This window comes from Chroicocephalus ridibundus, chromosome 9 (genome assembly GCF_963924245.1).
Source record: "Chroicocephalus ridibundus chromosome 9, bChrRid1.1, whole genome shotgun sequence".
Classification (NCBI taxonomy): Eukaryota; Metazoa; Chordata; class Aves; order Charadriiformes; family Laridae; genus Chroicocephalus; species Chroicocephalus ridibundus.
The window spans coordinates 19,969,148-19,993,205 of NC_086292.1; the positions used below are offsets into that span (position 1 = coordinate 19,969,148).

The 24,058-nt window shown below is 36.0% G+C and overlaps 1 protein-coding gene across 3 annotated transcripts in view; it reads right to left on the bottom strand.

Annotated features, from left to right (window-relative positions):
* Positions 1–3,634: 3,634 nt before the first annotated feature.
* Positions 3,635–24,058, bottom strand: part of DIAPH2 (diaphanous related formin 2) — a 230,455-nt gene continuing 210,031 nt past the window's right edge. For all 3 annotated transcript variants that reach the window (XM_063345690.1, XM_063345689.1, XM_063345688.1), the window contains one exon: positions 3,635–8,263. In XM_063345690.1, the coding sequence (XP_063201760.1) occupies positions 8,199–8,263 (65 nt within the window). In that variant the 3' untranslated portion in view covers positions 3,635–8,198. The remainder of the gene's footprint in view (positions 8,264–24,058) is intronic.

Genomic DNA, 24,058 nt, shown 5'->3' on the forward strand with positions numbered 1-24,058 from the left:
AGTATTTGTATTTTTTCCCTGAGTGTTTCTCAGCTATAATCATTCAACGCCAGCTTTTTCTGCTTTTCATTTGATAGTGAGATGTTTTACATCAACAATTTTTCTCCAGAAAATAAAAAATAAAAAGACACAGCTCGAAGCATTTGCAATCAGCTCTGACTACTTTCTGGGGGGAAAAAAAAGAGAAGAGACAGCATTATCACCACTGTAGAAACCGTCTAACTCCACCGATTTACACTTTTCGATTTTTCACTTTTCATAAACAGGGCATAAAATATTTATTTAGACTTAATGGTGCCATGACCACTGACTTGTATTTCAACACTACTACTAAGCTTTATTCCTAACTGCCAACAATATCCTGTCATGAGCTAAAATTCTCTCAATTTGGAAAAAAAAATAAAATAAATAAACTCGAATCTCAATCATGATCAGTTTATTCTCATGCTTCAAAAATCTTCACAAAAAAGGCTATTCATTGGGCAGGCTGCTTGAACAGTGTAAGTTCCTCTCTTCTCCTGTAAATACCCCATTGGGAGACTTGCGCAGTTAGGCATCCTGCAAGTCTCATCTGAATTTCTCAGCACTCAAGGATTTAAGCACAACTCTGGACAGTGAAAGGCAATGAAGAGCAAAATACTCACACAAAAGTATATTTGAGGTAAAATGTAATAATCCTCTCAGTTTTAACTTGTTCATGCTATTGGAAATAAAAATTATTTTTTTAAGGTTTGCAAGTGCATCTCCTCCAAAGAAAAAGATGTTACGACTCTTTCAAGACCCGTCACCTAGACACAAAATAAATAAGCTGTATAAAACATTGTGGCACTCTCTTTTAGGTACTATTTGAAACTCATTAAACCTTGCTCAAATTATTGTTCACTGGAGTTAAAATTATAGGTTATTGGAAGAGATTAGTTTCAGGTAAAATACATATTACATTTACACATGCTTTGCCAGAGATTAAATTACATCTTTCTTGGCTTAACAGAATTTTGCAATATTTCTGGAAACACAATTTTCATTGGGCCATTCTATGCTACCACAGCTTTCAAAATCCCACAATCTTCATTAAAGCATAACAGATCGATGTCAAAACCTATTATGCCCAGTGCCAAGTGCATGTAGGCAAATTTGCCTCTCCTGTTTTTCTGTTTGGTTTTAGTATTACTCCTTACAGGTAGCGCAAAGGCCTTTTTACAGGTTTGTCATTACTTTTTGCCTTCATAATCTCCTTTCTTTTCATGGCAGTGAACTCAGTCATTGCGTTATTTTATTATTGTTTTTAATCTACAACTACTGCTGTTCTTTTAAGTTGACCAATCCTGTACCAATTAAGTAGAAGAACTTCACTTGAATAGATATGGAACCAAGCTGTGGTGCATTTAAAATGTTACTTCTTTAAATTTACAACTTTATTCATAGTTTCTAATATATATACCTTTGGTCAGAACTTGTTTTATCTCTTCAAAGTAATCCTTTTTTCCTTTTTTACTACTCCAGCAGATAAAGGATGTTTAAGAATGTGTGATGATTAATAATGCCTTCCACAAATGGAATGAGTCTTCTGAGCCACTTCAGGGTATCTGCATCACCAAAGTGCTACAGCAGTAACAGCCTGACATGAGTCTCTAACGCCACTGAATCGCCAGTCTGATAATTATTCAGCAGGTCATCCTTGTACTCTCAAAAACTATTTAAAAACACACATTTCCGAGTGTTGGAGGAGTAACTTCTACAGGCCGGAGGCCTGGGTACGTGGGGTTGGTGTAACGTCAGTGGAGGAGAATTCATTTACCCCAGATCCGACCAATGCCTTGTCGGGACAAGGTCTTAGTTAATTTTTTTCTAAAGGACTCAGACACTTTAAAAAGGAGATAAGCACTTTTCAGGGCTATTCAGTCATCTGTGCCTCACAGATAATTTGCCCCTTAAGACTCAGAGATCAATTATTTCAATGGAAGAAAGTTGGGCACGTTGCCCTTAAAAAACCTGGCCTGAAGACCTGGCTGTCCCGCGGTCTCACGGCGATCGCATGTCCAGCAGCGTACTGCAGCCTGCCGCACGCAGGGGAGAGCCAGCTGAAATCAAAAACCTGTGTGATTTTGTTAGCATGGTGCCTGAGATCATATCCTTTGCCTCTCAGATGGGTTTCTGAGGTTGGCCTCGTTACTATACTAACACAAGTAAACAGCTTTCAGTACCTTGTGAATTTAAGCGGACTAAATTAGCGTTTGCTCACAGCCTGCAGGCAAACCAAAAATCTCTAATTTGGATTTTTCTCCTTAATCTTAGTTTCGAATCTATTGAAAGGGATTAATTATGGCCATTAAGTACTCATCAAATACGTCTGAGCAAATCAATGGAATGTTTTTATAATTTTACTACAGCCCAGTAATATTGACTTAAAACGTAGAAAGGCTAATTTTGAGATGCTGACTGGAAGAAATAGTAGAGGGGAGGAGTACAGCTCAAATTTACAGAAAGTATGCAAATATAAGGAAGAAGTCTATGTGGCAGAGCGCCATAACTTGCTATCAATCTGAAGTTCATATGCAGGATTTTTTAAGCATATGAGGAAGCAACAGAAATAGTCACCACTGAGCAAGGTATGAAGGCACCTGCTACTCGTTTCAGGATGAATTCTGCCTGCCAATCTCCCAAAGGCAAAAAATATCTGAGAGGATGATGGGAATCCCACACTGCTACACTAGAAAGTCAAGAACATTTACCTAAAAAATAAGGAACAAGAATATGGTGTATGTAGGACACCCTTACTACGTTTTTCTTAATTATGATAATCACCGCATTTACATTTATAGCACTTGGAAGTTTTCGTCTTTTTTCATGTTAGTCCTATAGGAAAATAAACCTCTAGGGATTCACCATATATCAAATAGTGAATTCTAACTATAGTTCCGTTCATTAAAAATAAAATGGTGCCTTCCACTATCCCTTGGCATATCTTTTCCACATACAAGAAGTTACTTAAGGAGTGTTATATCAACACAGCTGATCATATTCATTAGAATCCCATTCAATTAGAACCGTGAGTACTTAATGCAGAAATTCAGTGCTATCTCTCTATACTGTTGTGCAGTTCAGTCTGTTATGGTGACATCATTAAGTTGTTTAAGGTGCAATATACAGTTTTGAAGGTAAAAGTCTGTCAAGTTTCTATTCTGTTAAGGCCATTTTGTGACCAAGTGAAGTAAATAATTTGGAAAACACCCATAACAGCCGTCTGACTAATGTCCGTCTTAAAAAGTCTGTACTGGAATCCAGCCACTTAAAATAATATGGACCCATGTAATTTTTTTAGTGATTCCCCTTTATTGTTATTTTTGCAAAAATAAAATGGTATCACCATGATTTAATGTTGGTGGCTTTTATTTATATACTTTTTTTTAATTATTTTGTTTTTAAAGTTCTCCTCCGTTGGAAAAGACATCTTTTTCCCCAAATTCAAGTCAAACATACTTGACACTTTAGAGAAAAAAGAAATAGAGATCCATAAGATGGAAAGTAATTTCAGCATGATAATTTTATACAACAAAAACCGGAATTTGAGGTGATGGCACTCAATAGGTAATAATCATTATAAACAAGCAAAACATTGGCGCACCTAGCAAAATCATGTTATGTATATCTTTATTACAGTTTTCAGAATACATGGATTAACAATGGCCAGGCTGTGATTTCATCAAATTCCTATTTTAAACATTACATACAAACACAAAGCTTTTAAAAAATAGAAATGCATGAGTTTTGTCACTTTTTTTTTTGTGTGTTTTTTTTTGTTTGTTTGTTTGGCATCAGGACTCATATGACTTCCAAAAGGGAAACCAAATGGTGCATGATAGCAGACTGACTGAGCTGTAATAGATTATTGTTCACATTCTGTGGCATATGTATCACCTCAAACGGCGCTAAAAGAAGCACTACGGGAACACATCTTTCTCCTTTACCATTCTTCTAATGACACCAGTAGGTGCTGAGTGACAGCTTGCAGGACTGCAGAATTCACAGGCTTACACAACTCCCTTTCTTGTGCACAAAAGCAATATGTGATCTGAAATAGAGACACCTGAAGCTGAGGGATTTGGCTTTTTCTGCTTTGATTATTATTTTTTTTTTTATTTACATTTTATGTGCATGCGTGGGCGTGTGTGTAGATACTGCAGAAGAAAAGATGTAGAGGCTTCTTACAATACTTATTTTTAAATGAATAACTTGCAGATACAGTATGGCACAGAAGAGGTGGGCTTTACATTGCTTTATCGTTTAGCATTTGTTACACCCGACCTCTCAGCAATCTGAAGGCAAACATTAAGGTATAATTCAGCCAAGCCTTTGTTTAATGGATAAGAAGCAATTTACATATATAGGTAAGTTGGCTCCCACATTACTATTACCAGCTTTAAATATTTACTAGCTGTATCATTCTCAATATAGGAAGTACTAAATTCACCCATCAAAGCAGGATTTGCCCGAGGGATGCAAAAGCTGCACACTGCAAAGTTTTCTTAATGAAAGCTATAGGAGGATTTCCAGAGCCAAACTTAAAACTCAGCCAGATTCTCAGAGTTTTGCAAACCATTTGTATATTGTGGGATGAATTTAAAGTAGATCACTGATGAATTGTGGTTCGGATAGAAACCATGAAAACATTATGTTTTTTACAGCATTTGTCTGAGGTAGTACATATACCACACACAAAAAAATGCAAAAATATACAGATATTTATAACTATTTGCATTTTACAGAAGGGAACGATGGGAATGCTTGCATTTGTATCTGAATTTTCAAGAAAGAACAGGTAATTTTAGATAACATTCTTCATATTGACCATGGTTGTCTAAAACCAGAACAAACAGTATTTCTGGGAATACTTCCTGAAGCTGTTCCTCAATGCCCTCTGAGGCACTAATTTTGTTTTGGCTTTAGCATCAGTTCATAACATGATTAACACTTAAACCAGAAAATCACTTATGTGCTGGGAAAGGGTATTTGTTGAATCACAAACAAACATACATGACAAACCGCGTTGCACGTTTTTCTCAGGAACCGCATAAAACTGGAGCAAAAAATGTCTAGTGTCTTTACATTTCTGATCTGTACAGCCAGTAGTTAAGCAACAGAGATGTGTATTTGTATATGATTTAAGCATTTCATTCCCATGTCAATTTGTCAATCACAAATTTAGTTCAATTCATTGCAAAGGTAAATTTATCTTCCTCTTAAATAAACTAAGAAATGTAAACAGTGTAACATCATAAAAAAAAAAATAAAAATCTCTTCAGTACTTGTAACTGGTAAAATGTGAATGCAAACAGATGTGCTGGTATATTGTTAATGTAATGTCTCAGAGGACATATAGTGAAACATAATTAGCAAGAAATTTATGTATGAACCCTCCAGCGATTTTCTTTCTGGGATTACATTGAATACAAATATAATTTAACTGATATATTTCATTTTTTAAAATTAGAAAATAAGGCAAGTGCATTTCTGAAAAAGGTGCTACTCTTCTACACTTCTAGATAAACATGTGACACCTCTGAAAATTAGATCAATAATAAAAACATTAAAAATATCTGCAATTTAATATAGACTGAAAAACTATCAAAAGACAAAGTGACCAGCATCAATTTCAGAAAATATTTTAGACTTCATAAATACGAGCACCCTATATTTACATAAATTATCTTTTAACTAGTTTTCCTTTGAAAGACACTTTTGTTCTAACAGATATGTCCATTAAATTATATAAATGTTTCAAATATGAAAAAAATAGTAGTAAAATAGAAGCATCAGATGATGTTGTTATTTTGGATTTGCTTTTTTTTTTTTCTCTCCTAAGATTTGGTTCTTGAAAATCTGTAGTCAGCTTTCACAGAGCTTTAAAAAAAAAACCAAAAAACCAAAACACCCATGGAAATGAAAAACTCGTGCACTAATAATTACTGCTACAGTATAAAGATTCTGTTGTGAGCTTTTGAGTTTTCACATATAAAGATTATACCAATACTTGTAAATCCCAGCAAAATGCTAATTTTAAAATTTGAATTCTAATACACTGTTGATTGTAGTACAAATTTCTACAGACATTATGAACCTAATCCTTTTAAACTGGCTTTGTACATTAAGCACATTTTTATAACTGTAAATTTAATAGTTCCATTTTAAAAAGTTATACTTCAATACAAGGTTGATGTCAACCTTACATGAAACAGGATATAATTCTTTGTATCTCTTACTGGTAAACAGGGAGACGTAATCCTGTTGCATGCGTGTTGTTTTTTTTTCCTGAAATACCATACAACTCTTCAGTGAGTTACTAAAATCACAAAAAACCCCAAACAGTTTAGGAAGGGTATTAGTTGATAGCACACATTTCACTAGCCTTCAGTTGTATTCCTATGTTTACAGATATAGCAATGGGCAAAACCCCTGTTTCCTCTGAAGACAATTAAAAAAAAAAAAAATTATTTGAATACTAGATTGAAAAGGAGCTGTAACTTTTCTTACAATAATTGGATATTGATCAGTGTAGTTTGATGTTGTGAGAATTTATCCCAAATTAGTCAGATAGTCTTAAGAGTATCTCACCAGAGAAGCAAAAAGAATCTACTGTACAAAGATGCTTGGCTCAAGCAGTAGTGCAAAGTTACACTGCCCCAATATTGAATGCTCCTCTAGAGCTAGCAGTTTGTGCACAGAAGACAATGTGACACCTTACCTTCCAAATATTCTTGATATAACTTTAAAAACAAAAGTTCCCCATAACGCCAGGCAATCAAAGTATTCATAATAATTCATCAATCAGTGAAAAGCAGTAATAATTTGAGAACAAGTGCCATTTACTACATTGTATCCCGTTTTTTTAAATATCATAGCTGAGCAACGTATGAGCAGTTCCATTGGAACTCCCACTTAAAATCCTCTATCCCATCCAGATAAACAACGAACCTATAGTAAAAAGGATGGTGAAGACCGACCTGAACACCAAACAGAGTGTACATTCAACTAGAGTCTGGGGAGAAAAGGGAACTGTAGTTTCCCATTGAGTGGCAGAACGTAGACAGTGTCAGCTACTCGACTAACTGCTCACCTGAGGTACTGCAGTGCAGGGGCCTGTATACAAAGTAGAATGGGAGGAGCTTCCCGAAAAATCAGACTGCTGCAATCATTGATCACTGCTATATACTGCTCCAGGTAGAAAATCTGTTCTTAGCTGCTAAACCCTCAGCACTAAAATCCACCAGTAGAGATCCCGCTACATGTTTTACCTGAGAAACAGAGGAAAAACTCAGAGGCAGTTCTGAATAACTTCATAATGTAGCTTGTCTCTAAAAACCTACACAAAGGTATTTTTAGCGTAATGAAAATAGGACAATCATACTTTCCCCCAAATATCTTTATAAAGAATATATAAGTGCATCATTAGAAAAATCCCTCCTTAGATACAGTTAAAAACATATCCTGTCCTTGATATCATTTAATTTTGGTAAAATCCTATGCTCTGTTTTATTTAAATTTTTTTTTAGCAGTGATAATTAACTATACATCATCATATCAACAAAAGTGTAGATATGTGGTATATCCTACTTGCAGCCAAAATAGCTGAATCCACCAGGCTTTATATTGAGATAAGATTTTCAGCAACCTCTCTGGGGCTATGCATTGCTTTTTATGGTTACAAAAAAGATTCTGATAATGTAGACCAGCTCATCTCTGAATTTATTAACATACAATTTTATTATTTTTTTCCTTTCATGTCCAAATCAGAACTGCAAATGGAATCCACAGCTGTATTCTTTCAACAAATTTGTATTTTCTTACCCATATGAAACATAACCTAGAAATCCCCAACTCCTTTCATGTAAGTTGCCAGCTTTAAAAAAAAAAAAAAAAGAAAAAAGGGAGAACAAAAAAAGAAGAAAGAACATAAGAAAATAAGATATATATCCTACTGTTTAACACTGTTTACAGATCTTGGTAGTTGGGGTAATAAGATACAGTATGTGGATTATTTAGCAATAGCTTTTAAAATACATAATATTTATACACCTTCTCATTTAATCAATACCAGTATTCCTTTATGATCATTGCCAATTTGTACGATAAACTCTTTTCAAAGTATATCCATTTAATTGTAAATAAAACAATTCACTAATTCTTTGGCATCAGAAGAATCATACAGCTGCAATTGTTCCATTGTGGCGAGAACGAGACCTTTCCAAAGTTACTCGTCTGTTATCTGTAATACAAAGAGAGGAAAAAAACAAATCACCATAAGATTTGAAACATGGATAATGCAATGTCAAGAGGTTTTCAAACAGCCCTGAAAATCATTTCAAATGATATGTAAATAAGTAACTAGGAGACTGGATCAGAGAAGTTTCACACTGCAGCTGCCAGACTGAGTTCAAGAGTTCTGCAATCAGCAATAAATTACTTTCTTGATCAGAGAAGCTGGGTGATAAAAGCATTAGGAGAATCCTGAAACACAGTCCCCTTGGAAACAGCACACAATAACAAAAATTCTGGGTAAAAAAAAAAAAATAAAAAAAATTCTTATTTTACAAACAGTTTATGCACAGAAGCTCTGGAAAAATACATTTCCTTTTTCACGAGAAGGTACTGACCAGCGTGGTGGTGAAAAGCCTACTAGATGCTACAAGTATAAAAGCGCTAACACCATTCACTATAATTTGGTACGGAGTTAAAAATAGAACAGTTAAATCAGCCACTTCCTAAGCATTTCCTGATTGTGCAATGTGAACAACTTTTAGTATAAAATATTACACAGTAATTATTGCAATGAATAATAAATACGTCTCTATCACAGGAAAACAATCATGAAGTACCAGCCACATTCCTAAATGCCTTTAAAATAAAATTTTAAAGCGATGAATATACACATGCACACACACAAAAAGGGGTAGAAAATTAACCCCCACTTAGACTTCTGGAGGTTTTAATCTTTCTTTTTTAAAATGTGGTCCCGCCATGCAATGTTTTATTTTGTTTTTGGTGACTGCTTACTTTTGACCAAGCATTTTCTATTCTCTTATGTCATATTCAGGTTGCTGCTCTTTGTTCCCGTCAGTACAGTATCTACATTGCTACAGCATCAGGGTGTCCCAATATAGGGCTGGAACTCCTGCCTAGAACTGGATTGTTAAAAGGCAACAGTCACTTCAGAAGCAAAAAGCCTGACAGACAAACTGCAGGTAAGCAGGTTTTCTCACTTATTTTCTAACTGAGCCAATGTAGCTCTATCTGTTTGCCCAGTGCAGCAGCCTCTAAAAGCTGGTGTCACTGGTACTGCTGGGGGAGAGCACTCAACTCGGGCCAAGGCAGAAGGGTCAGGCATAAAGCACACGACCCCAGCGCATCTGCTGGATAGAAATCCATACTTTGTAAAAGCTATCGACTGGATCATTATGTTCCAGAGACTGGGGGAAAGGTTGGAGCAAAGACCAATGGAGGATCTCATCAATGTACACAAATACCTGAAGGGAGGGTGCAAAGAGGCCGGAGCCAGGCTGGTTTCAGCAGTGCCCAGTCAGAGGACCAGAGGCCATGGGCACAAACTGAAACACAGGACGTTACTTCTGAACATCAGGAAACACTTTTTTACTATGATGGTGACTGAGCACTGGAACAGGTTGCTCAGGGAAGTTGTGAAGTCTCCGTCCTTGGAGATATTAAAAAAATGTCCAGACGTGGTCCTGGACAATTGGCTCTAGGTGATGCTGTGTGAGCAGGGCGGGTGGACAAGATGACCTCCAGAGGTCCCTTCTAACCATTTTGTGATTCCATTCTAAGCTAACAAAGCCAGAAATGGTCCAAGCATATTAAATAAGGTTCTGGAGAAGACAAAGAATGTCATATTTGTGATCTGTTTCTGGACAAAGAAGAGAGGATGCCTGTGTAGATGGCAAGGGCTCTGCAAAATCAACCTTCCTTTTCCCTGTTCCATGAAAGTGTCTCCAATGCTATAGGGAATTAACGGCTCCTTTAGCAAGATTATTAGTTCTTTTTATAGTTCTGCCTTGCCTCCTTTTCCTAATGAATCTATCCATGCATAAAGTATTCAAATTACCCTAAGTCAATCTGTTTTGCATGGGAATAAATCTCTACAGTGGTTGCAGTGTCACTAGGCAATGGAAATTAAAGCACAAAAATGCTGTCGAAAACCCAAGAAGGAAAGTTATTAACTCAAATGTGCTGCTGTTCCTCTATCGCAGAGGAAAGCGGAGAGAGTCTAGTGATACTTGCAGTGGGAGAAGTGCCTTCTCCAGTAGACTATCTCTTCATAGAACTTCAAGATCATCAATGGTACAGGTTAAAAACAGATTAAGAGAGTCTAACATTGATTTCTTCATACTTGTTTTTTTTAGATTTTTCTCTTTTCTGTTTTTTTTGTGTGTGTGTTTTTGTTTTTTTTTTCATGATGGTAGAGACAAACATTTTCTGCAAACAACAGTTCAGATTCTCCTGTAACTGCACAACTGAGCTGGGAGTTAAAGAAAACACAAAACAAAATTGTAAAAACAAGAAGCATTATCATTGCCTTCTTCATCTGATAACAAACAAAGTATTTCCCCAATAATTAGAAGTAATCTATTATTTTCAATTATTTCCAGTTTTTATATTTTTTAGAGATAGGAATACAAAATCTGAAAGATTCAAGACAGACTGGACAGAACCACAAAGTTCTTCTAATCAAGGAAACTGGGATGCAATGATTTAGTTATTGCCAGTAAGAAACAATGTCAGCATTTGCAAGAGATTTTTCTGCAAAGCTTAGAGCACTTCATAGCGAGTCTTACTAAAACAAAAGGCAAGTAGGATATAAATTACACTTTGATAAAATTTTCAGCTTGTTATAAAAAAGGGAGGGGAGGATTACATTTATTTACTACCAACATGAAATCTTTAACATATCTGAAAATTTTGGAGGTTAATATAAAGTATTTCTTCTTTACGAATAAACCTATTTTATTCAACAGTGAATCTGGAAGCTACCTTGTGTGTAGATGTGCATATTTACATCTGGTTAAAAGAAGAGGTATCAGTATGCGTACACACATATAAAGAAATGACTTGTTTCTTCACTAGATGTAAAATGTGCTTGTATATGTATAAACATTCGTTAGGTTAAAACAAAGGGTTTCATATTAGGATTTGAAACTGGATTGGGCTGATATTTCAGTGACTCAAGCAAAAATTAAAAAAAACATGACATTTATAACACTTCCAACATATAGATTCAGTTATCTCCAACAGTTGTATTTCCTTTTTTTTTGATGTTACAGACCATATTGAATAGAACACAAAGCAAGACTGGCTTATAAACATGACTGTGACTACTCTAGCATAAAACTATGTATAACATCAATAAATGGTAAAACTATTCACTTGTATTTCAGGGGAGTGGGGATGGCAAACAAAAGGCAGTAGCAGTAACCTAAGAGTATTAGAAATTAAGCCAAACCATTGCCAAAGGGCTCAGGTGTACACTTCAGAAGCACGTAAAAATGACTAGAAAACGTGATAGTTTGTGTATGCATCATTCATGCCTTCTTGGTAATCCATCTACCTACGTAGATGAATACTTTGCTTCTTACTTTTAAAAGAGATGGACTTCTGACATTGAAGTAGAGCATTTAAAAAGCATCCACAATGCTTATATTACAGACATTATAATCTGTCTCTGAAACTTAAAAGTAGTCTCTCAATCATCTGAATGGACCTTTCCTTGGAGCAGTAAAAGGTAGAACAATGAAGGATTAAAATGGAAAAAACCACATATTTTTATATCATAAAATAATGTTAATCTTTTAGCTAGCTGGATCAAATTCAAATGAAAGAAATATACAATTAAATGCTAAGAAATCGAATCAGGAGTTCCTTTTTAGTATACGTAATACTAGAATGCAATCTCGACCATGCAAACTTTATACCTCCACTGGAAAAAATATAGGAACTTTGTTATAATAACAATTAGCTGCTCATGTCTTCTTGCACTCAATATAGTACCTAGATGGGATTAAATAATATCTACAATATACAAGGTATTTGTAGAGGTGTGTTTGATAAATGTACATCATTCACCACGTAATATGAATCTAATGATGTAAAAAAAAAAAAGCAAAACCGAAATAAGCTTAGTGTATAACTACAACAAATGTATGCCATTAAGTAAACAAACAAAAAAATTCTAAACAGTTATTTTTAGACAATGTATTTTAATTTTATGGAATTTGACAACTTCAACCTTAAGATATTTGCCCTTATACTCTGTATGTATCAAGCATTAGAAATTGCAATCAATTAAAAAACACACTGGTAGGGGAGAAGAAAATACTTTTGCAAAAACTATACTCTGCAAAATGTATTTTTCCTGTCCTTAATGCTCCTTCATTAGTTCTGTTATTAAAAGAGAAGTCTCAATAGCTGCAACAGATTTATTAACTCAGTAGCTTGTTATCAACATAAAACTCAGTTATATTAGGAGAAAAATAAATTCTATTTTGCAGAACTGCAATACTAAGATTAAGTGACTTTCCCATTTCACTTTCTTCTTATCACTCTTCCAGGTAGTAACTTTGTGCTCTCCTAATTATAAACCTTACTTTTTATGAGCAATCAATGCTAGTAATAATATAGATGTGCAATTGAATGGACTAGTTATGAGACTGAGATATCTGATAATAGAAAGAGACAGAGTCGACAAAAGCATACCTCAAACGTACTTGATTGGAATTTGTATTATCCTGTAACAATCGCAAAAAGAGTTTTCTCTTTGACATGCCTTGTATTAAAATTGTATTATAAACTGCTACCTTGGGCTTGGTACCTTAGTTGACTAAGTCTCCCAGAATTTTCCAGTCAGTTAAAGCATTAAAAGTGTTTCTTTATACCTTAATTACAGCCGTCAATCCAAATAGTAGCCTGATTTTGGAATCTTACTTCCCTGCAGACTTTCCTAGAGTGCTCATCAGGAGAGTATCTAAGTGCCTCGCAACTGCAAATAATTGCAGCACCCCTTGATTAGCATTAAAAAAACAGCAACAACAAACTCCCAAAATCCCCACAAAACCACAACCAAACATGACTGGTGCATATAACTACTTTTTGCCCTTTTTTTAAAACAAAGTTTGAAACATCTATCTATATGCAGAAGGAGAAGCACCTAAACGTTTATGAAAATGGGCTAAAAAGAATACTGGGTTTTTCAGTAGTAAGTACTACCAGAACTATTTCGCCTTCTTTAAAGACAGTGGTCACAGGACCCTCATACCTGAACAACACGTGTTTTAAAGAATGTCTTAGTTAATAAACACCACGTTAATCACATTAATAAGGTTAAAATAGTGCCAAAATGCTGGATCTGGAAGAGGGGGAGCGTACAGCATTGGGTGCTTGGCCAGCAACTGTGGTGCTGGAGCACATGCTGGAAGGCTTGAGCCCCAGTCAGGAGAACTCTCAAATGCTAATTTATTTAAAAAGCTCACACCATTAACTTGCACAACCACCACATTTTGTTTTTCTTTTTTTTTTCCCCCTCCCTTTTTTTTTCCCTCCTGAGTAACCACTCCAAAGTGAGAGAATTAATCTTCCCATAGCTGACAATAATAAAAGGTGTTTAATACTCAGAGAAAGAAGGTACCACAGAATGGTCAGGGTTGGAAGGTATCCCTGGAGATCATCTAGTCCAACCCCATCAAAGCACGGTCACCCAGACCAGGTGGGACAGGAAGGTTACAGACCTCCAACTAGACTCTGTGCCGCTGATCACAACCCTCTTAGGTCTGCCATTCAGCCAGTTCTCCATCCACCTCACCATCCACTCATCTAACCCACACTTCCTAACCTTACCTATGAGGATGTCATGGGAGACAGTGTCGATAGCCTTGCTAGAGTCGAGGTAGACAACATCCACTGCTCTCCCCTTGTTTATCCAGCCAGTCATGCCACCACAGAAGGCTATCAGATTGGTCAAGCATGATTTCCCCTTGGTGAATCCATGTTGACCACTCCTGATAACCCAGAGGCCTGGGTAGCCTCCAGTTTTATCTTTGAGCCATTTATGCACAGGGAAAACTAAAGCCAAGTTACAATTTCAGTTGATGTAACAGCGTATTATCAATTGCTTTAAAGAGCCACCCTTGACAAGAATTAACTTTATTATTTTTCTTTATTGACATCAGCTTAGCTTACCAGCAATGAAAGGTAAATCATTTTGGAAATTGGAATTGATAGAACCTAAGAAAGAAGCAGAACTGCTATAGCGTAAGACAGCAGGGAAGGCCATCAATCTCCAGCACCTCTTTACCGCTACAGCTGAACACTGTTCTCTATATTGCCTGGCCTGTACCTATGACATTATTAGAGAATACCAACTGAGAAATAAGCTAGTCGAGGAAATTAAGAACTTCAAAACAACTGTTCTTGGTGTCTAGATCAAAATCCTTCTTAAAAACAGCACCTTGAGAGAAAATGGCTCTCCTAACCTCAATTCTGTTAAGATTCAGTCCATCTCTGGGAGATTTGATTTCAAATTGATCGTTCAAAATGTGTGGCCTATATAAAAAAAAAAAATAGCAACGGGGTAAAAATCAGTTATGGGAGAAATGCAGACAAAATAAAACCTCAGAAAGCACTCTCTGAAATAGACAGCACTTTCCAAAAGATCTTTATTGCAAATAGATGAAACAAGCAAATAGAACAGTTTTCTAACTGGGTTAAGGCAAACTGTACAATTAACATGTTTTCTTTCAGTCCTTCAGTATTTTAAACACTCTTATTTCCACCTCAGCAGGCACCCTCCACATGCCTGGCAAAATCTGAACTAGACCCTTTACAATCATCACACTGGGTCATTTTACATTCATTTGGATACGATATTTTTATAACCAAAAATGAGAAAAGATCAAGTGATACGACATCCCGCTTCTCAGCTTTTTTTTTTCCCCAAACAAAATCTTAATTCTTGACAATCAAACTTAAATGACAGCTAAAATGGTTATTTTAGCATCAATTTCAAGAAAACTATTGCTATTTCAATCAAATCCTGTAGCTGTGAGGTCAAATTCTATAAAGCCTGGTTTATTTTGGTTTAGATCCAACCTCAGACTTTCAGGTGCAAACTGAGTGATAACCTGAGCATATACAAACTATATGTTGTTTTGATGGAGAAAAAGAAACTTACCCTTAGGCTAAAGAGTTTGGGGGGGGGTTGTTTTGTTTTTGTGTTCGGGTTGTTTTTTTTAAAGCCCTCAAAAACAGACAACACATATAAACAGCCCATACACTTTAGTTATAAACACATCATGTGTTGATCTTACAATAATTTAAAAAAATATGTTCTTGACCTGGTTAGTGGGATGTTTACCAATATATTGATACATCAGAAAAGGTGTTAGAAGAAATAAGGAGGAAGAAAAAAAAAAACAGGTCTGCGTAGCTATTAAGATTTCCAGCATACGAAGAAAAAGTATTAAGGAGAACTGTAACAGACTTAAAAGGACATCTCTCAAGACTCCTCAGAAAAAAGCAAAAACACATGAGGATCCTGAGTTATCTACTGTAGTCAGGAGTGCCAAAATTATCATCATAACATAGTAAGCCTTAAAGTAAGATAGATTTGTATGTAGATATGTATTCTCTTTGAAAAGATTTCCTTCAAAAGTTTTAGTCATTTAGATAACACACAGTACCTTCATTTTAAGAAGGTTCCCAGGCCAGCCTATATGCACAATTTCTCATTAAGAAGATATGTGGAAGTTTGGATTCTTTTTAACTTGCTAAATAAAAGTCGTTAATATCCAGAAGCGCTGTAGTACAGAGGCAGGTCTAAAATACGGAGAGCTGAAGGATTTAAGTCCTGACACAAAGGGGTTTCAGTCAGATTAAAAGGGAACAAAGACACGTCTAATCTTACTGCTGCCACTCAGACCAAGCTTGCTGAGCACCCTTAATTGTAGCCTTGGAGTCATATGAAAATGCAGAACATCAGTAGAAAAAACCCATTTATTTATGTTCTATGTGCTATATATTAACATGCTTTAAAAATGAATAGTGTGAGAAGTTTTAATGTTAAATGGCATGTGTGATGGCATTTACTAGCTCAGTGCCATCCAGCTGTGACCACAGTCAATACAGTATGGGAACACAACAGAAGTAATACTTTCGCAATCAAAATCTAGGATGTTGACCATCTGTATCACAATTCCATTAAGCAAATAAATACTTATCCTATGTAGAGCCGAAGAAAACGTAATAAAGTTCAGTATTTATAGAATAAAAATGGATTTGTAAACCCTATCTTCAACTAATCTGTTTAAAATAAATTTTACTACTGCTTATTCCAGGACTTAAAGATTTAAAAAAAAAAAAAAAAACCACCAAAAAACCAAACAACCCTGAACTGGCACAATAAGCTAAGATTCCTCAAACCTTTAAATGATCTATTTAATATTTTAATTTGACTTTGCTTTCTTTGTTAATAGTACCACTTGGGATATGCATTGAAAGCGCTTCCACAAGAACTGCAGTGGAAAAGCCTTAGTTTGAGACAACACATGCCTGCCTCAGGGGTTACAAGACAAATCAATCTATTTTTCTCTTTTCCTCCAAGGGTAATTGGCCTTTAAAATTACAGAGGAAAATAGGCCTTCATGTCAGTACAATGCAGGCACATATACAGCCATTTTCCATTTCTTTTTCAGTTTGAATTCTCAGCTGAGAACTAAACTTATAAAGGTGGGAAAATAAAGAGAAGATGAAAAGGAACGATTGCATCAGTTCAAATCCTCTCCAATAACAAGCAGCGCTGTGACCAGCATTTGAGTCTGAAATTTACTGAAACCTGCTATGAATAGCTGTCATTTTCCTAGTCAGTAATTTTTTATTCTTGTTTGTGATATAATTTACTTACATTTTTGTGACAGCCTGTACCACCGGCATTCATGGAGATGTGTCAAAGAATTTAGCTAAACTGAGAAGTTATAATTATTGCTTTTTTTTCCTCATACATTCTCACAAAATAATGCTGATTTTTACTGCATCCTTATGAAATTGTCTTTTTCAAGGAGCAATCATGGCTATGAGTATCCCTACAATCCTTATGCTGTGCTACACACACAATCATGTATAAACTCAGATTTTCAGCCTTTGAATACTGCTAAATTGTATACAGTAAATTTTAACTTGGCTAATAAATTGTTTCAAAGTGAAACTCAGACGACAGTCTCCATGTTTTTCTGATTCCTATTAAGTGTGATTTGTGATATATTACTCATATCATACCTCCAGTAAGAAATTCTCAGGCAAAAATATTTTCCAGTGCATAAAGAGGAGTAATCAGCTAAACTACAACTGATACACAAACCCAACAACAGCAAAGTTGGAAAAAGTCAAAACAACGTAGTCTTTTAAAAAGAATAGTAAAATTCCCTTGAAACAGAGTATTGAAAGTGTACCACTAAAGCTTTAATGTGAACTTGCTCACTGGGAGTGTGTATACAGGTGTAAAGCAATTATTAGGTTTGATATCTGAATGAACTCAGGTTCCCATTAGAGCTTGAATGCTTCAATGACCCTATTATTTTCCTTCCAATGCTCCCAGACCTGATCAACTTAATTATTCTGACTAGTGAAACATTTAGGACATGAATGTATGATTTGTTTTAAACCAAATGAGACAACTGAATACTTCATAAAATAACAAAAAAAAAAAAAAGAACAAGATGTGTGATGTGATGTGTCAAATCCTGGAAGAAGGTCAGATCTAAGTAACAGTAACAAAGAAACAGAAAGAGAGACCCACTGCAATAAAACTATAGTTATTCAGATATCTTCCCTGGGACTTCTAATGTGTAACCTTTATTGCATCTCATGTACAGTGCAAAAGGTATATCTTACAAATCAGAAGGGCAAACTGAATTTCACAGAGGAAATAAATTAGATCTGCTTCAGTAAGGAAAAAACCTAAACCCAAAACACAGAGGGCGCATCTCTCTCTTCACGACAATTACACACACACTTTTAGCAGTTGTCCAAAAGTAAAATCAGCTCCTCTAATAAAAACCATTTCATGTCACAGAGGACAGATTTGCGGATGCAGAAGATGTGTTTCCCTATTTTAATTGCACAATTTATTTTACTGTTAAGGCAAAGTGTGTGTCGTTGCAAAAATATGTATTCACATTTTGAACAGATTTGGTCTGATGGTAATAAACCATACTCTTAATAAATAATGTAATTTAAAATGGCTTCCAAAATGTCCTATTCCCAGCTCCCCTCTTAACACTACTGCTCTTACAATTTGTATTTGCTTTGAAAAGAAGTTGACTGTAAGGTTATGAACAGGACAAAGAAATACAGATAGTAATAGGTTCTGAACTTCAAGTATACAAGCAGCCGTAAAGTTAGCATCTTCTCATCTGAATGCATTTGTCCTTAAAAAGAATCAAACTGACATCAAAGTGGTCCCCTTGCCCCTTGCCTCCTTTCACTAATGATATGTAATGGCTGCTGAGCCTGCAATAAACGTGTTTATGTCCAGCTAGATTGCCGTCATTTTACCATCTAATCTGATACTTTTAAGAAAGAAGGAAGTCGCGAGAGACCAGCACCAGCTTGTGCTGAAGGCATTTCTTGACATCAGCCTTCACTTCGCACTTCAAATGGAAGTATTCGATTTGACAAAACATACAGAAAGTCAAGAGAGAAAGCTCTTCACCTCTTCTCCGAAACTGCCTGAGAGGAGTCAATACCAATTCCTTTACAAAGTTACAATCAAAACCTGCCAGATGAAAGTCAAAGGAGAAGCTTTCTAGCTATTCCCTGCTATATTTTATTAAAGAGTGGCATAAGAATGTGTTTGCCTCCGTAGGATCAACCCCACCTCCTCTTCTCATTTTTATCAGTTAGCAGTTTAAATACTGCAAGTTACATCTCCCATGCATAGATGTTTTAGTCCTTGTATAGAACATGAAAGTAATGAGCTCAAAGAAAGGGAAATAAAGAGAAAGCTCTTTCTTCTGTAACGGAATTTCTTTCAGAACAGGAGTTGGATAACACTCCTGAAAAGCAAGTATTTCCTGCTGTTACATGTAAACCGGCTACCAGAGTTTTTCTCCATACCCAGACGATTGACAGCCCTTGTCAAAAGCAAACAATTTTCCTTGTAGTCTGCAAAAGTCTATCTTCTGTATTTTTTATGCATCAGAAACAAATTCTCTTTATATAGATATAAAAAAATAACTCTGCAATAACTTGTCCTCTACATGTAAAATGAAATATTTTAAATAATACAATAAAGGCAGACTATCCATAATTATTTTGGGATTAAATAAAATATCAGCATTTTTTATTCATGGCTAGGTTAACATTTACAATTCAGCATTTTGCAATATTTAAATGGAATTGAATATGCTATGAGAAAACTTAAAACTACATCACTCTTGTACGACCGGCTGGCACCGGCTGTGGTCTTCTGTGCCCGGCTGCGCCTTTATCCTCTAACGTTAAAGAAAAGCTCTGGTCTGAGCCAGGCGAGACGATCTCAGCACTACCTGTTACTTCCCTCCACACTCCAACTGAGAATAACTCGATACTGCACGTGACTTTGACTATAAATTATTTGCAATGAAGGCATATGCAGGTTATGTGAATGTGAAACTGTTGCTTATTAAAAGAATTCATACAACAAAGTAATTTAGACTATACGTGACAGACACTGAGGTAAAATAGGCACTTAGGAGTTGAATTTCTCTCTTTGCTGAGCACAGACAACTCCTTTATGATTCAATACGGGACCTCGGTGCTCACACAAAGCAGAATTTGACCCTTTATGTTCGTATAAAGAATAAAAGTATAGAAGCAGTTGATGCTGTAAAGAGGCAACAAGTTTTCATTAAAGAGCTCAAAATAGTTTCTATTTATTAATACACGTATCTGAGGAGTGTCATTTTCTAAGGCTTCCTGGGCTGTTTCAGTAACAACTCTCTCAAGATTAGTGGAACCCAAAAATTAACACCTCATCACTCCATAATCCTGATCTATTTTGCGTGCAAAAATCTACCAATGGATCAATACATCAATACGGTTCCTTCTGACAGAACAGCAAGGCCCCGAAAGGAAGAAGGGCAGGGGTAGGGTGTGATTACAGCACACCCATCTGCTATTCAGGTGGTTCCTAAGAATCTGCCAGTGTTTTAGGACTGCCTTAACAGCCCTTTTGCAAAGATTAAGAGGACAACCCTGTGCGGGTGTACTATTACTGTCTGCTTTTTAAAAAGAGGTTTAAAAACTCTAGGGCTTTTTAAAACCACACACCAAAATATTACTTCTTAATGAGTCTGACTACCTAAATGCATCCCTATTTAGAAAAAAAATTGCAGTTATATAAATATGGACACAACTGCTCCAAAAGCAAAATACCTGTACATACACGGTAACTTCTTTCTGAGGTCAAGCTTTTCTGCCTTTCCCAGATGCATAACTACAAAGCCTTCCTTTAACAATGAGCTGTGACAGTGCTGACAGCCTGCATCATGCATTATGAAGAAGGCCCTAAAAACCTGTTATCCGTATTAAAAGCAAGACCAGGTCTGGCTTGAGAGACACTAGAGAACACCTCCTATTAGTAACAAGAATATGGAACAAGTTCTCAATGCAAGTTTCAGAAGTTTTAAATAACAATTTCACTTTAGTTTAAGAGATAAATAAACAATATAGAGCTAAAAAGAAGTTAAGCTCTTCTAACTGACTGAGATTTGTACCAAAAATGCTCCTGAGGTCACCAATTAACAGTTGATACCTTATTACAACCTACAAGTGTTGCACTCTCTGGATAAATGTCAAAAATGGAAAACTAATTGGCATCTTTCAACCTCTCAATACCAGAGCTATAAACTTTTGTGAAATTAGTTACCACTTACAAATGGAGCTCCAGAGCAAGCAATGCCGAGGTTAACATTGATTTTGTCAGGTAGTGATACAATCTTAATATTGCTTACAGATTTTTAAAAATATTCTGTTAAATGTTTGTATGTTGCCTTTTAAGCTCTTTTAGTTGAAATTCACTTATGCTACAATTCAAAGCTAGGTAACCGATGAATGAGTTAAACGAGAAGTATTTTTCCACAAGTTTTTAAACCATTATTTTGTTTCAAGAATAACTATATCCAAATGCTAATGCTTCTTTTAAATAAAATACTTATCCAAAAAGTTTCTGGCAATAGTCTACAGTCTTTTCTCCTGGAGATCTTATCTAAATAGAAACAGATTCCTCTCTGCCCCTTTTGGTGTTAAACAAGTTTATCTTAATTAAGATAGCGTCAAAAATCATTGATCACTTTAGTTACACCCTCACATTGTGTGCCCTTTTCAATCCGTTCATTCTTTTCTGTTGTATGTGAAAGATCATCAGAACAAAGTATTTGAAAGATTACTTTATGATACTATATAAATGCTAGAAGCCTTTCACCAGGGCACAATCTCTTCACATACCATTTGGGATTCCTCTTCTGTCCACTGCTGCTTTTAATAAATACCTCTTATCTGCATTTTCATGCTGACACTTTGCATTCTGTTTTGTGAGCAAGTCTCTTCTGTGAAACTTAAAACTTAACAGCATTTTCCTACACATAAAATAGTACATAAACACTCCTTTTTGTGAATTTTATTTTTATCTAGTTAAAATTAGAGATCGTAAGGACTTTTCTGCAGTGTATGCACACCAGAAGCCTGTAACAAAACAGCAGATACTAATTAGTTCTATGACTAGCACAAACAACAAAGAAAAGGAGCTTCAAAACTTTAGTGCGTTACAGGGAACATATTTTTTCAAAATGTTCTACAGCAAGTTCCCCAAAATTTAGCAGACCACTCACAGCTTCCCAATTCTGCTTTTTAAAAAAAGCCATAAGAATAATTAATTCAGCACTCCTAGGGGAGTTGGAATTAATGAACTCCTTGGAGTTCAGGACACCTTTCCTGGACACCTACCTGTTTGCTGACATCTGCCACGCAGTCTGGCTTCTCTGCAGCTTTACTGCCCCTCTTGCTCACTGAAGAACTCGAGGCACACTGTGTTGGAAAAATACACTTCTCCAGCTTCACTGAGCAGTGAGAACTGCTGCTTTATGCTTTTAAATCTCACTTGGTTACTGCATAGTTTCTGTAAATTAAACTATTTCATATCAATTGCTCACAATCCTCCTGCGTTTCTGACCTCTTTGTCAGTTATTAATTTCCTTAATACGTTATCTATCAGCTATTCTTCCCTGACATACTAAACTTACACTATGTTAAAATTCTCTTTAAGATAACACTGATACCATAACTCCACCTTCTTCACTGATAATTGAAAATGAGCTGCACATATAACTATGAAGAGTGGAACTGAGAACTACTGAGCAGATCTATTCTGAGCAGGAATAGAAAATCATCTGTACTTTCTCAACTCTTGCTCAAGCCAGATACCACAAACCTAGGTAACAAAGACAACCGTAAGGAATCCTGTATTTCACCTTTTTGTTTAGCTAACAAACAGCCACTAGATGTTTTTGTCATTTATTTATGTTTCTATCAGCAAGAGTCTGAAGCATAACATACATCAAAGGACTGGTTACGGTCCCCCACCTGATCACATTACAGGACATCATTTCCTGTGACTGGACTTTCTTTGTTCTAGCAGTGATGAAGACAGAAAGAAAAAAGAAAAAGAAAAAAAGTATCTCAAATGTTTTCCCTTACTTCATCACTAGGAACAACAAGGTAAGCCTCATTTCTCTTCGGTTGTTTCGACCTCCTCTTCCATCCTCAGCCTTTTTCATCACAGAATATAAACCAGAACACACTCTTCAAAATCTTTTGAGTCCTCCATCAACTTCCTCCCCACGCTGAAGCCACTCTACTCATACACCTGGTTTTGCTTTAATTTGTAGGTGAATCAGCTTCATTTTTACCTGCTTTTCCTTCTCAGCATTTTCAGAACATGGCTAAATTAAGTAAGTATCCCACCATTCCCCATGCCTCTCCATATCTTTAAAAAAAAGAAGACAGTCACTCAGTCTTGTTATCCATGCTGGTGCAGTGCGACCAAAGCAGCCCACTTAGCTCATGCAACACGTGTGAATGCGAAGCTTGAAGAAATATATTCATAGTCACTTGGGCTGGATGGGAAGCAGTAATGACACCTTATACAAAAATACTCTGGAAGATTTTGGAATTTAAATTCCGCTCTTCACCCTTCTCCAGAGTGAAGCGACAGAAGGGAAGGACAGGGCAAGGGTAGCGTGGCTGTGTACAAGGCAGCAGAGGAGGCTCAGAACAGGTCACTGCTGAGAATGCAGAAAAATGAGCGAGTCATTCAGGGACAAATCTTGGCCTTAAGCGTCTTCTGAACACAGAGGACTTGATTTGCTAATAAGGACGAGGGTTGTTGGGTAATCTTTTTCACTGTCACATGGAAGAGACTTTAGAACCCCACGTCTCCTCTTCCATTCCTTCTAGCCTTGAAAAGAATGGTTTGCGCCATAAAATAAATATTCTTTTTATTTCCAACTTTTTTTCCCTTTTAGAAATCTAGTTTACAGACCACTCCAAAACTAATTTTACCATACAAACAAGGAAATTACGAGGAGCCTCCGTCTGGGGTGGGAGGGAATAGGAACTTACACAGATTTTGCTGCCAGATAAAATGATTAGAAAAATACATCCTTAATGCCACTAAAATAACAATCCATCAGATATTTTTTGCCCAAAGCTGGCAATGTCCTTTAGAATTATGTTTTGCTGTATGTAAACAGTTTTAACCACAAGCTCCTTCAATTTCATCTGAGGGAATATTTTTTCATGGTTGAACTAGTTTCATCTCTACAAATAACCAAGTCAGTGTGTTAATGGTTTACACCTGTTTCTCTTTCATCAGGCACTGTGGCCTTTTGACTATCACCCACCTCTTGTATTTTCTTACAACTCCTAAAGCCAGGGAATTCTGCTTGCTGTTAGAGCCAAAGCAATGAAA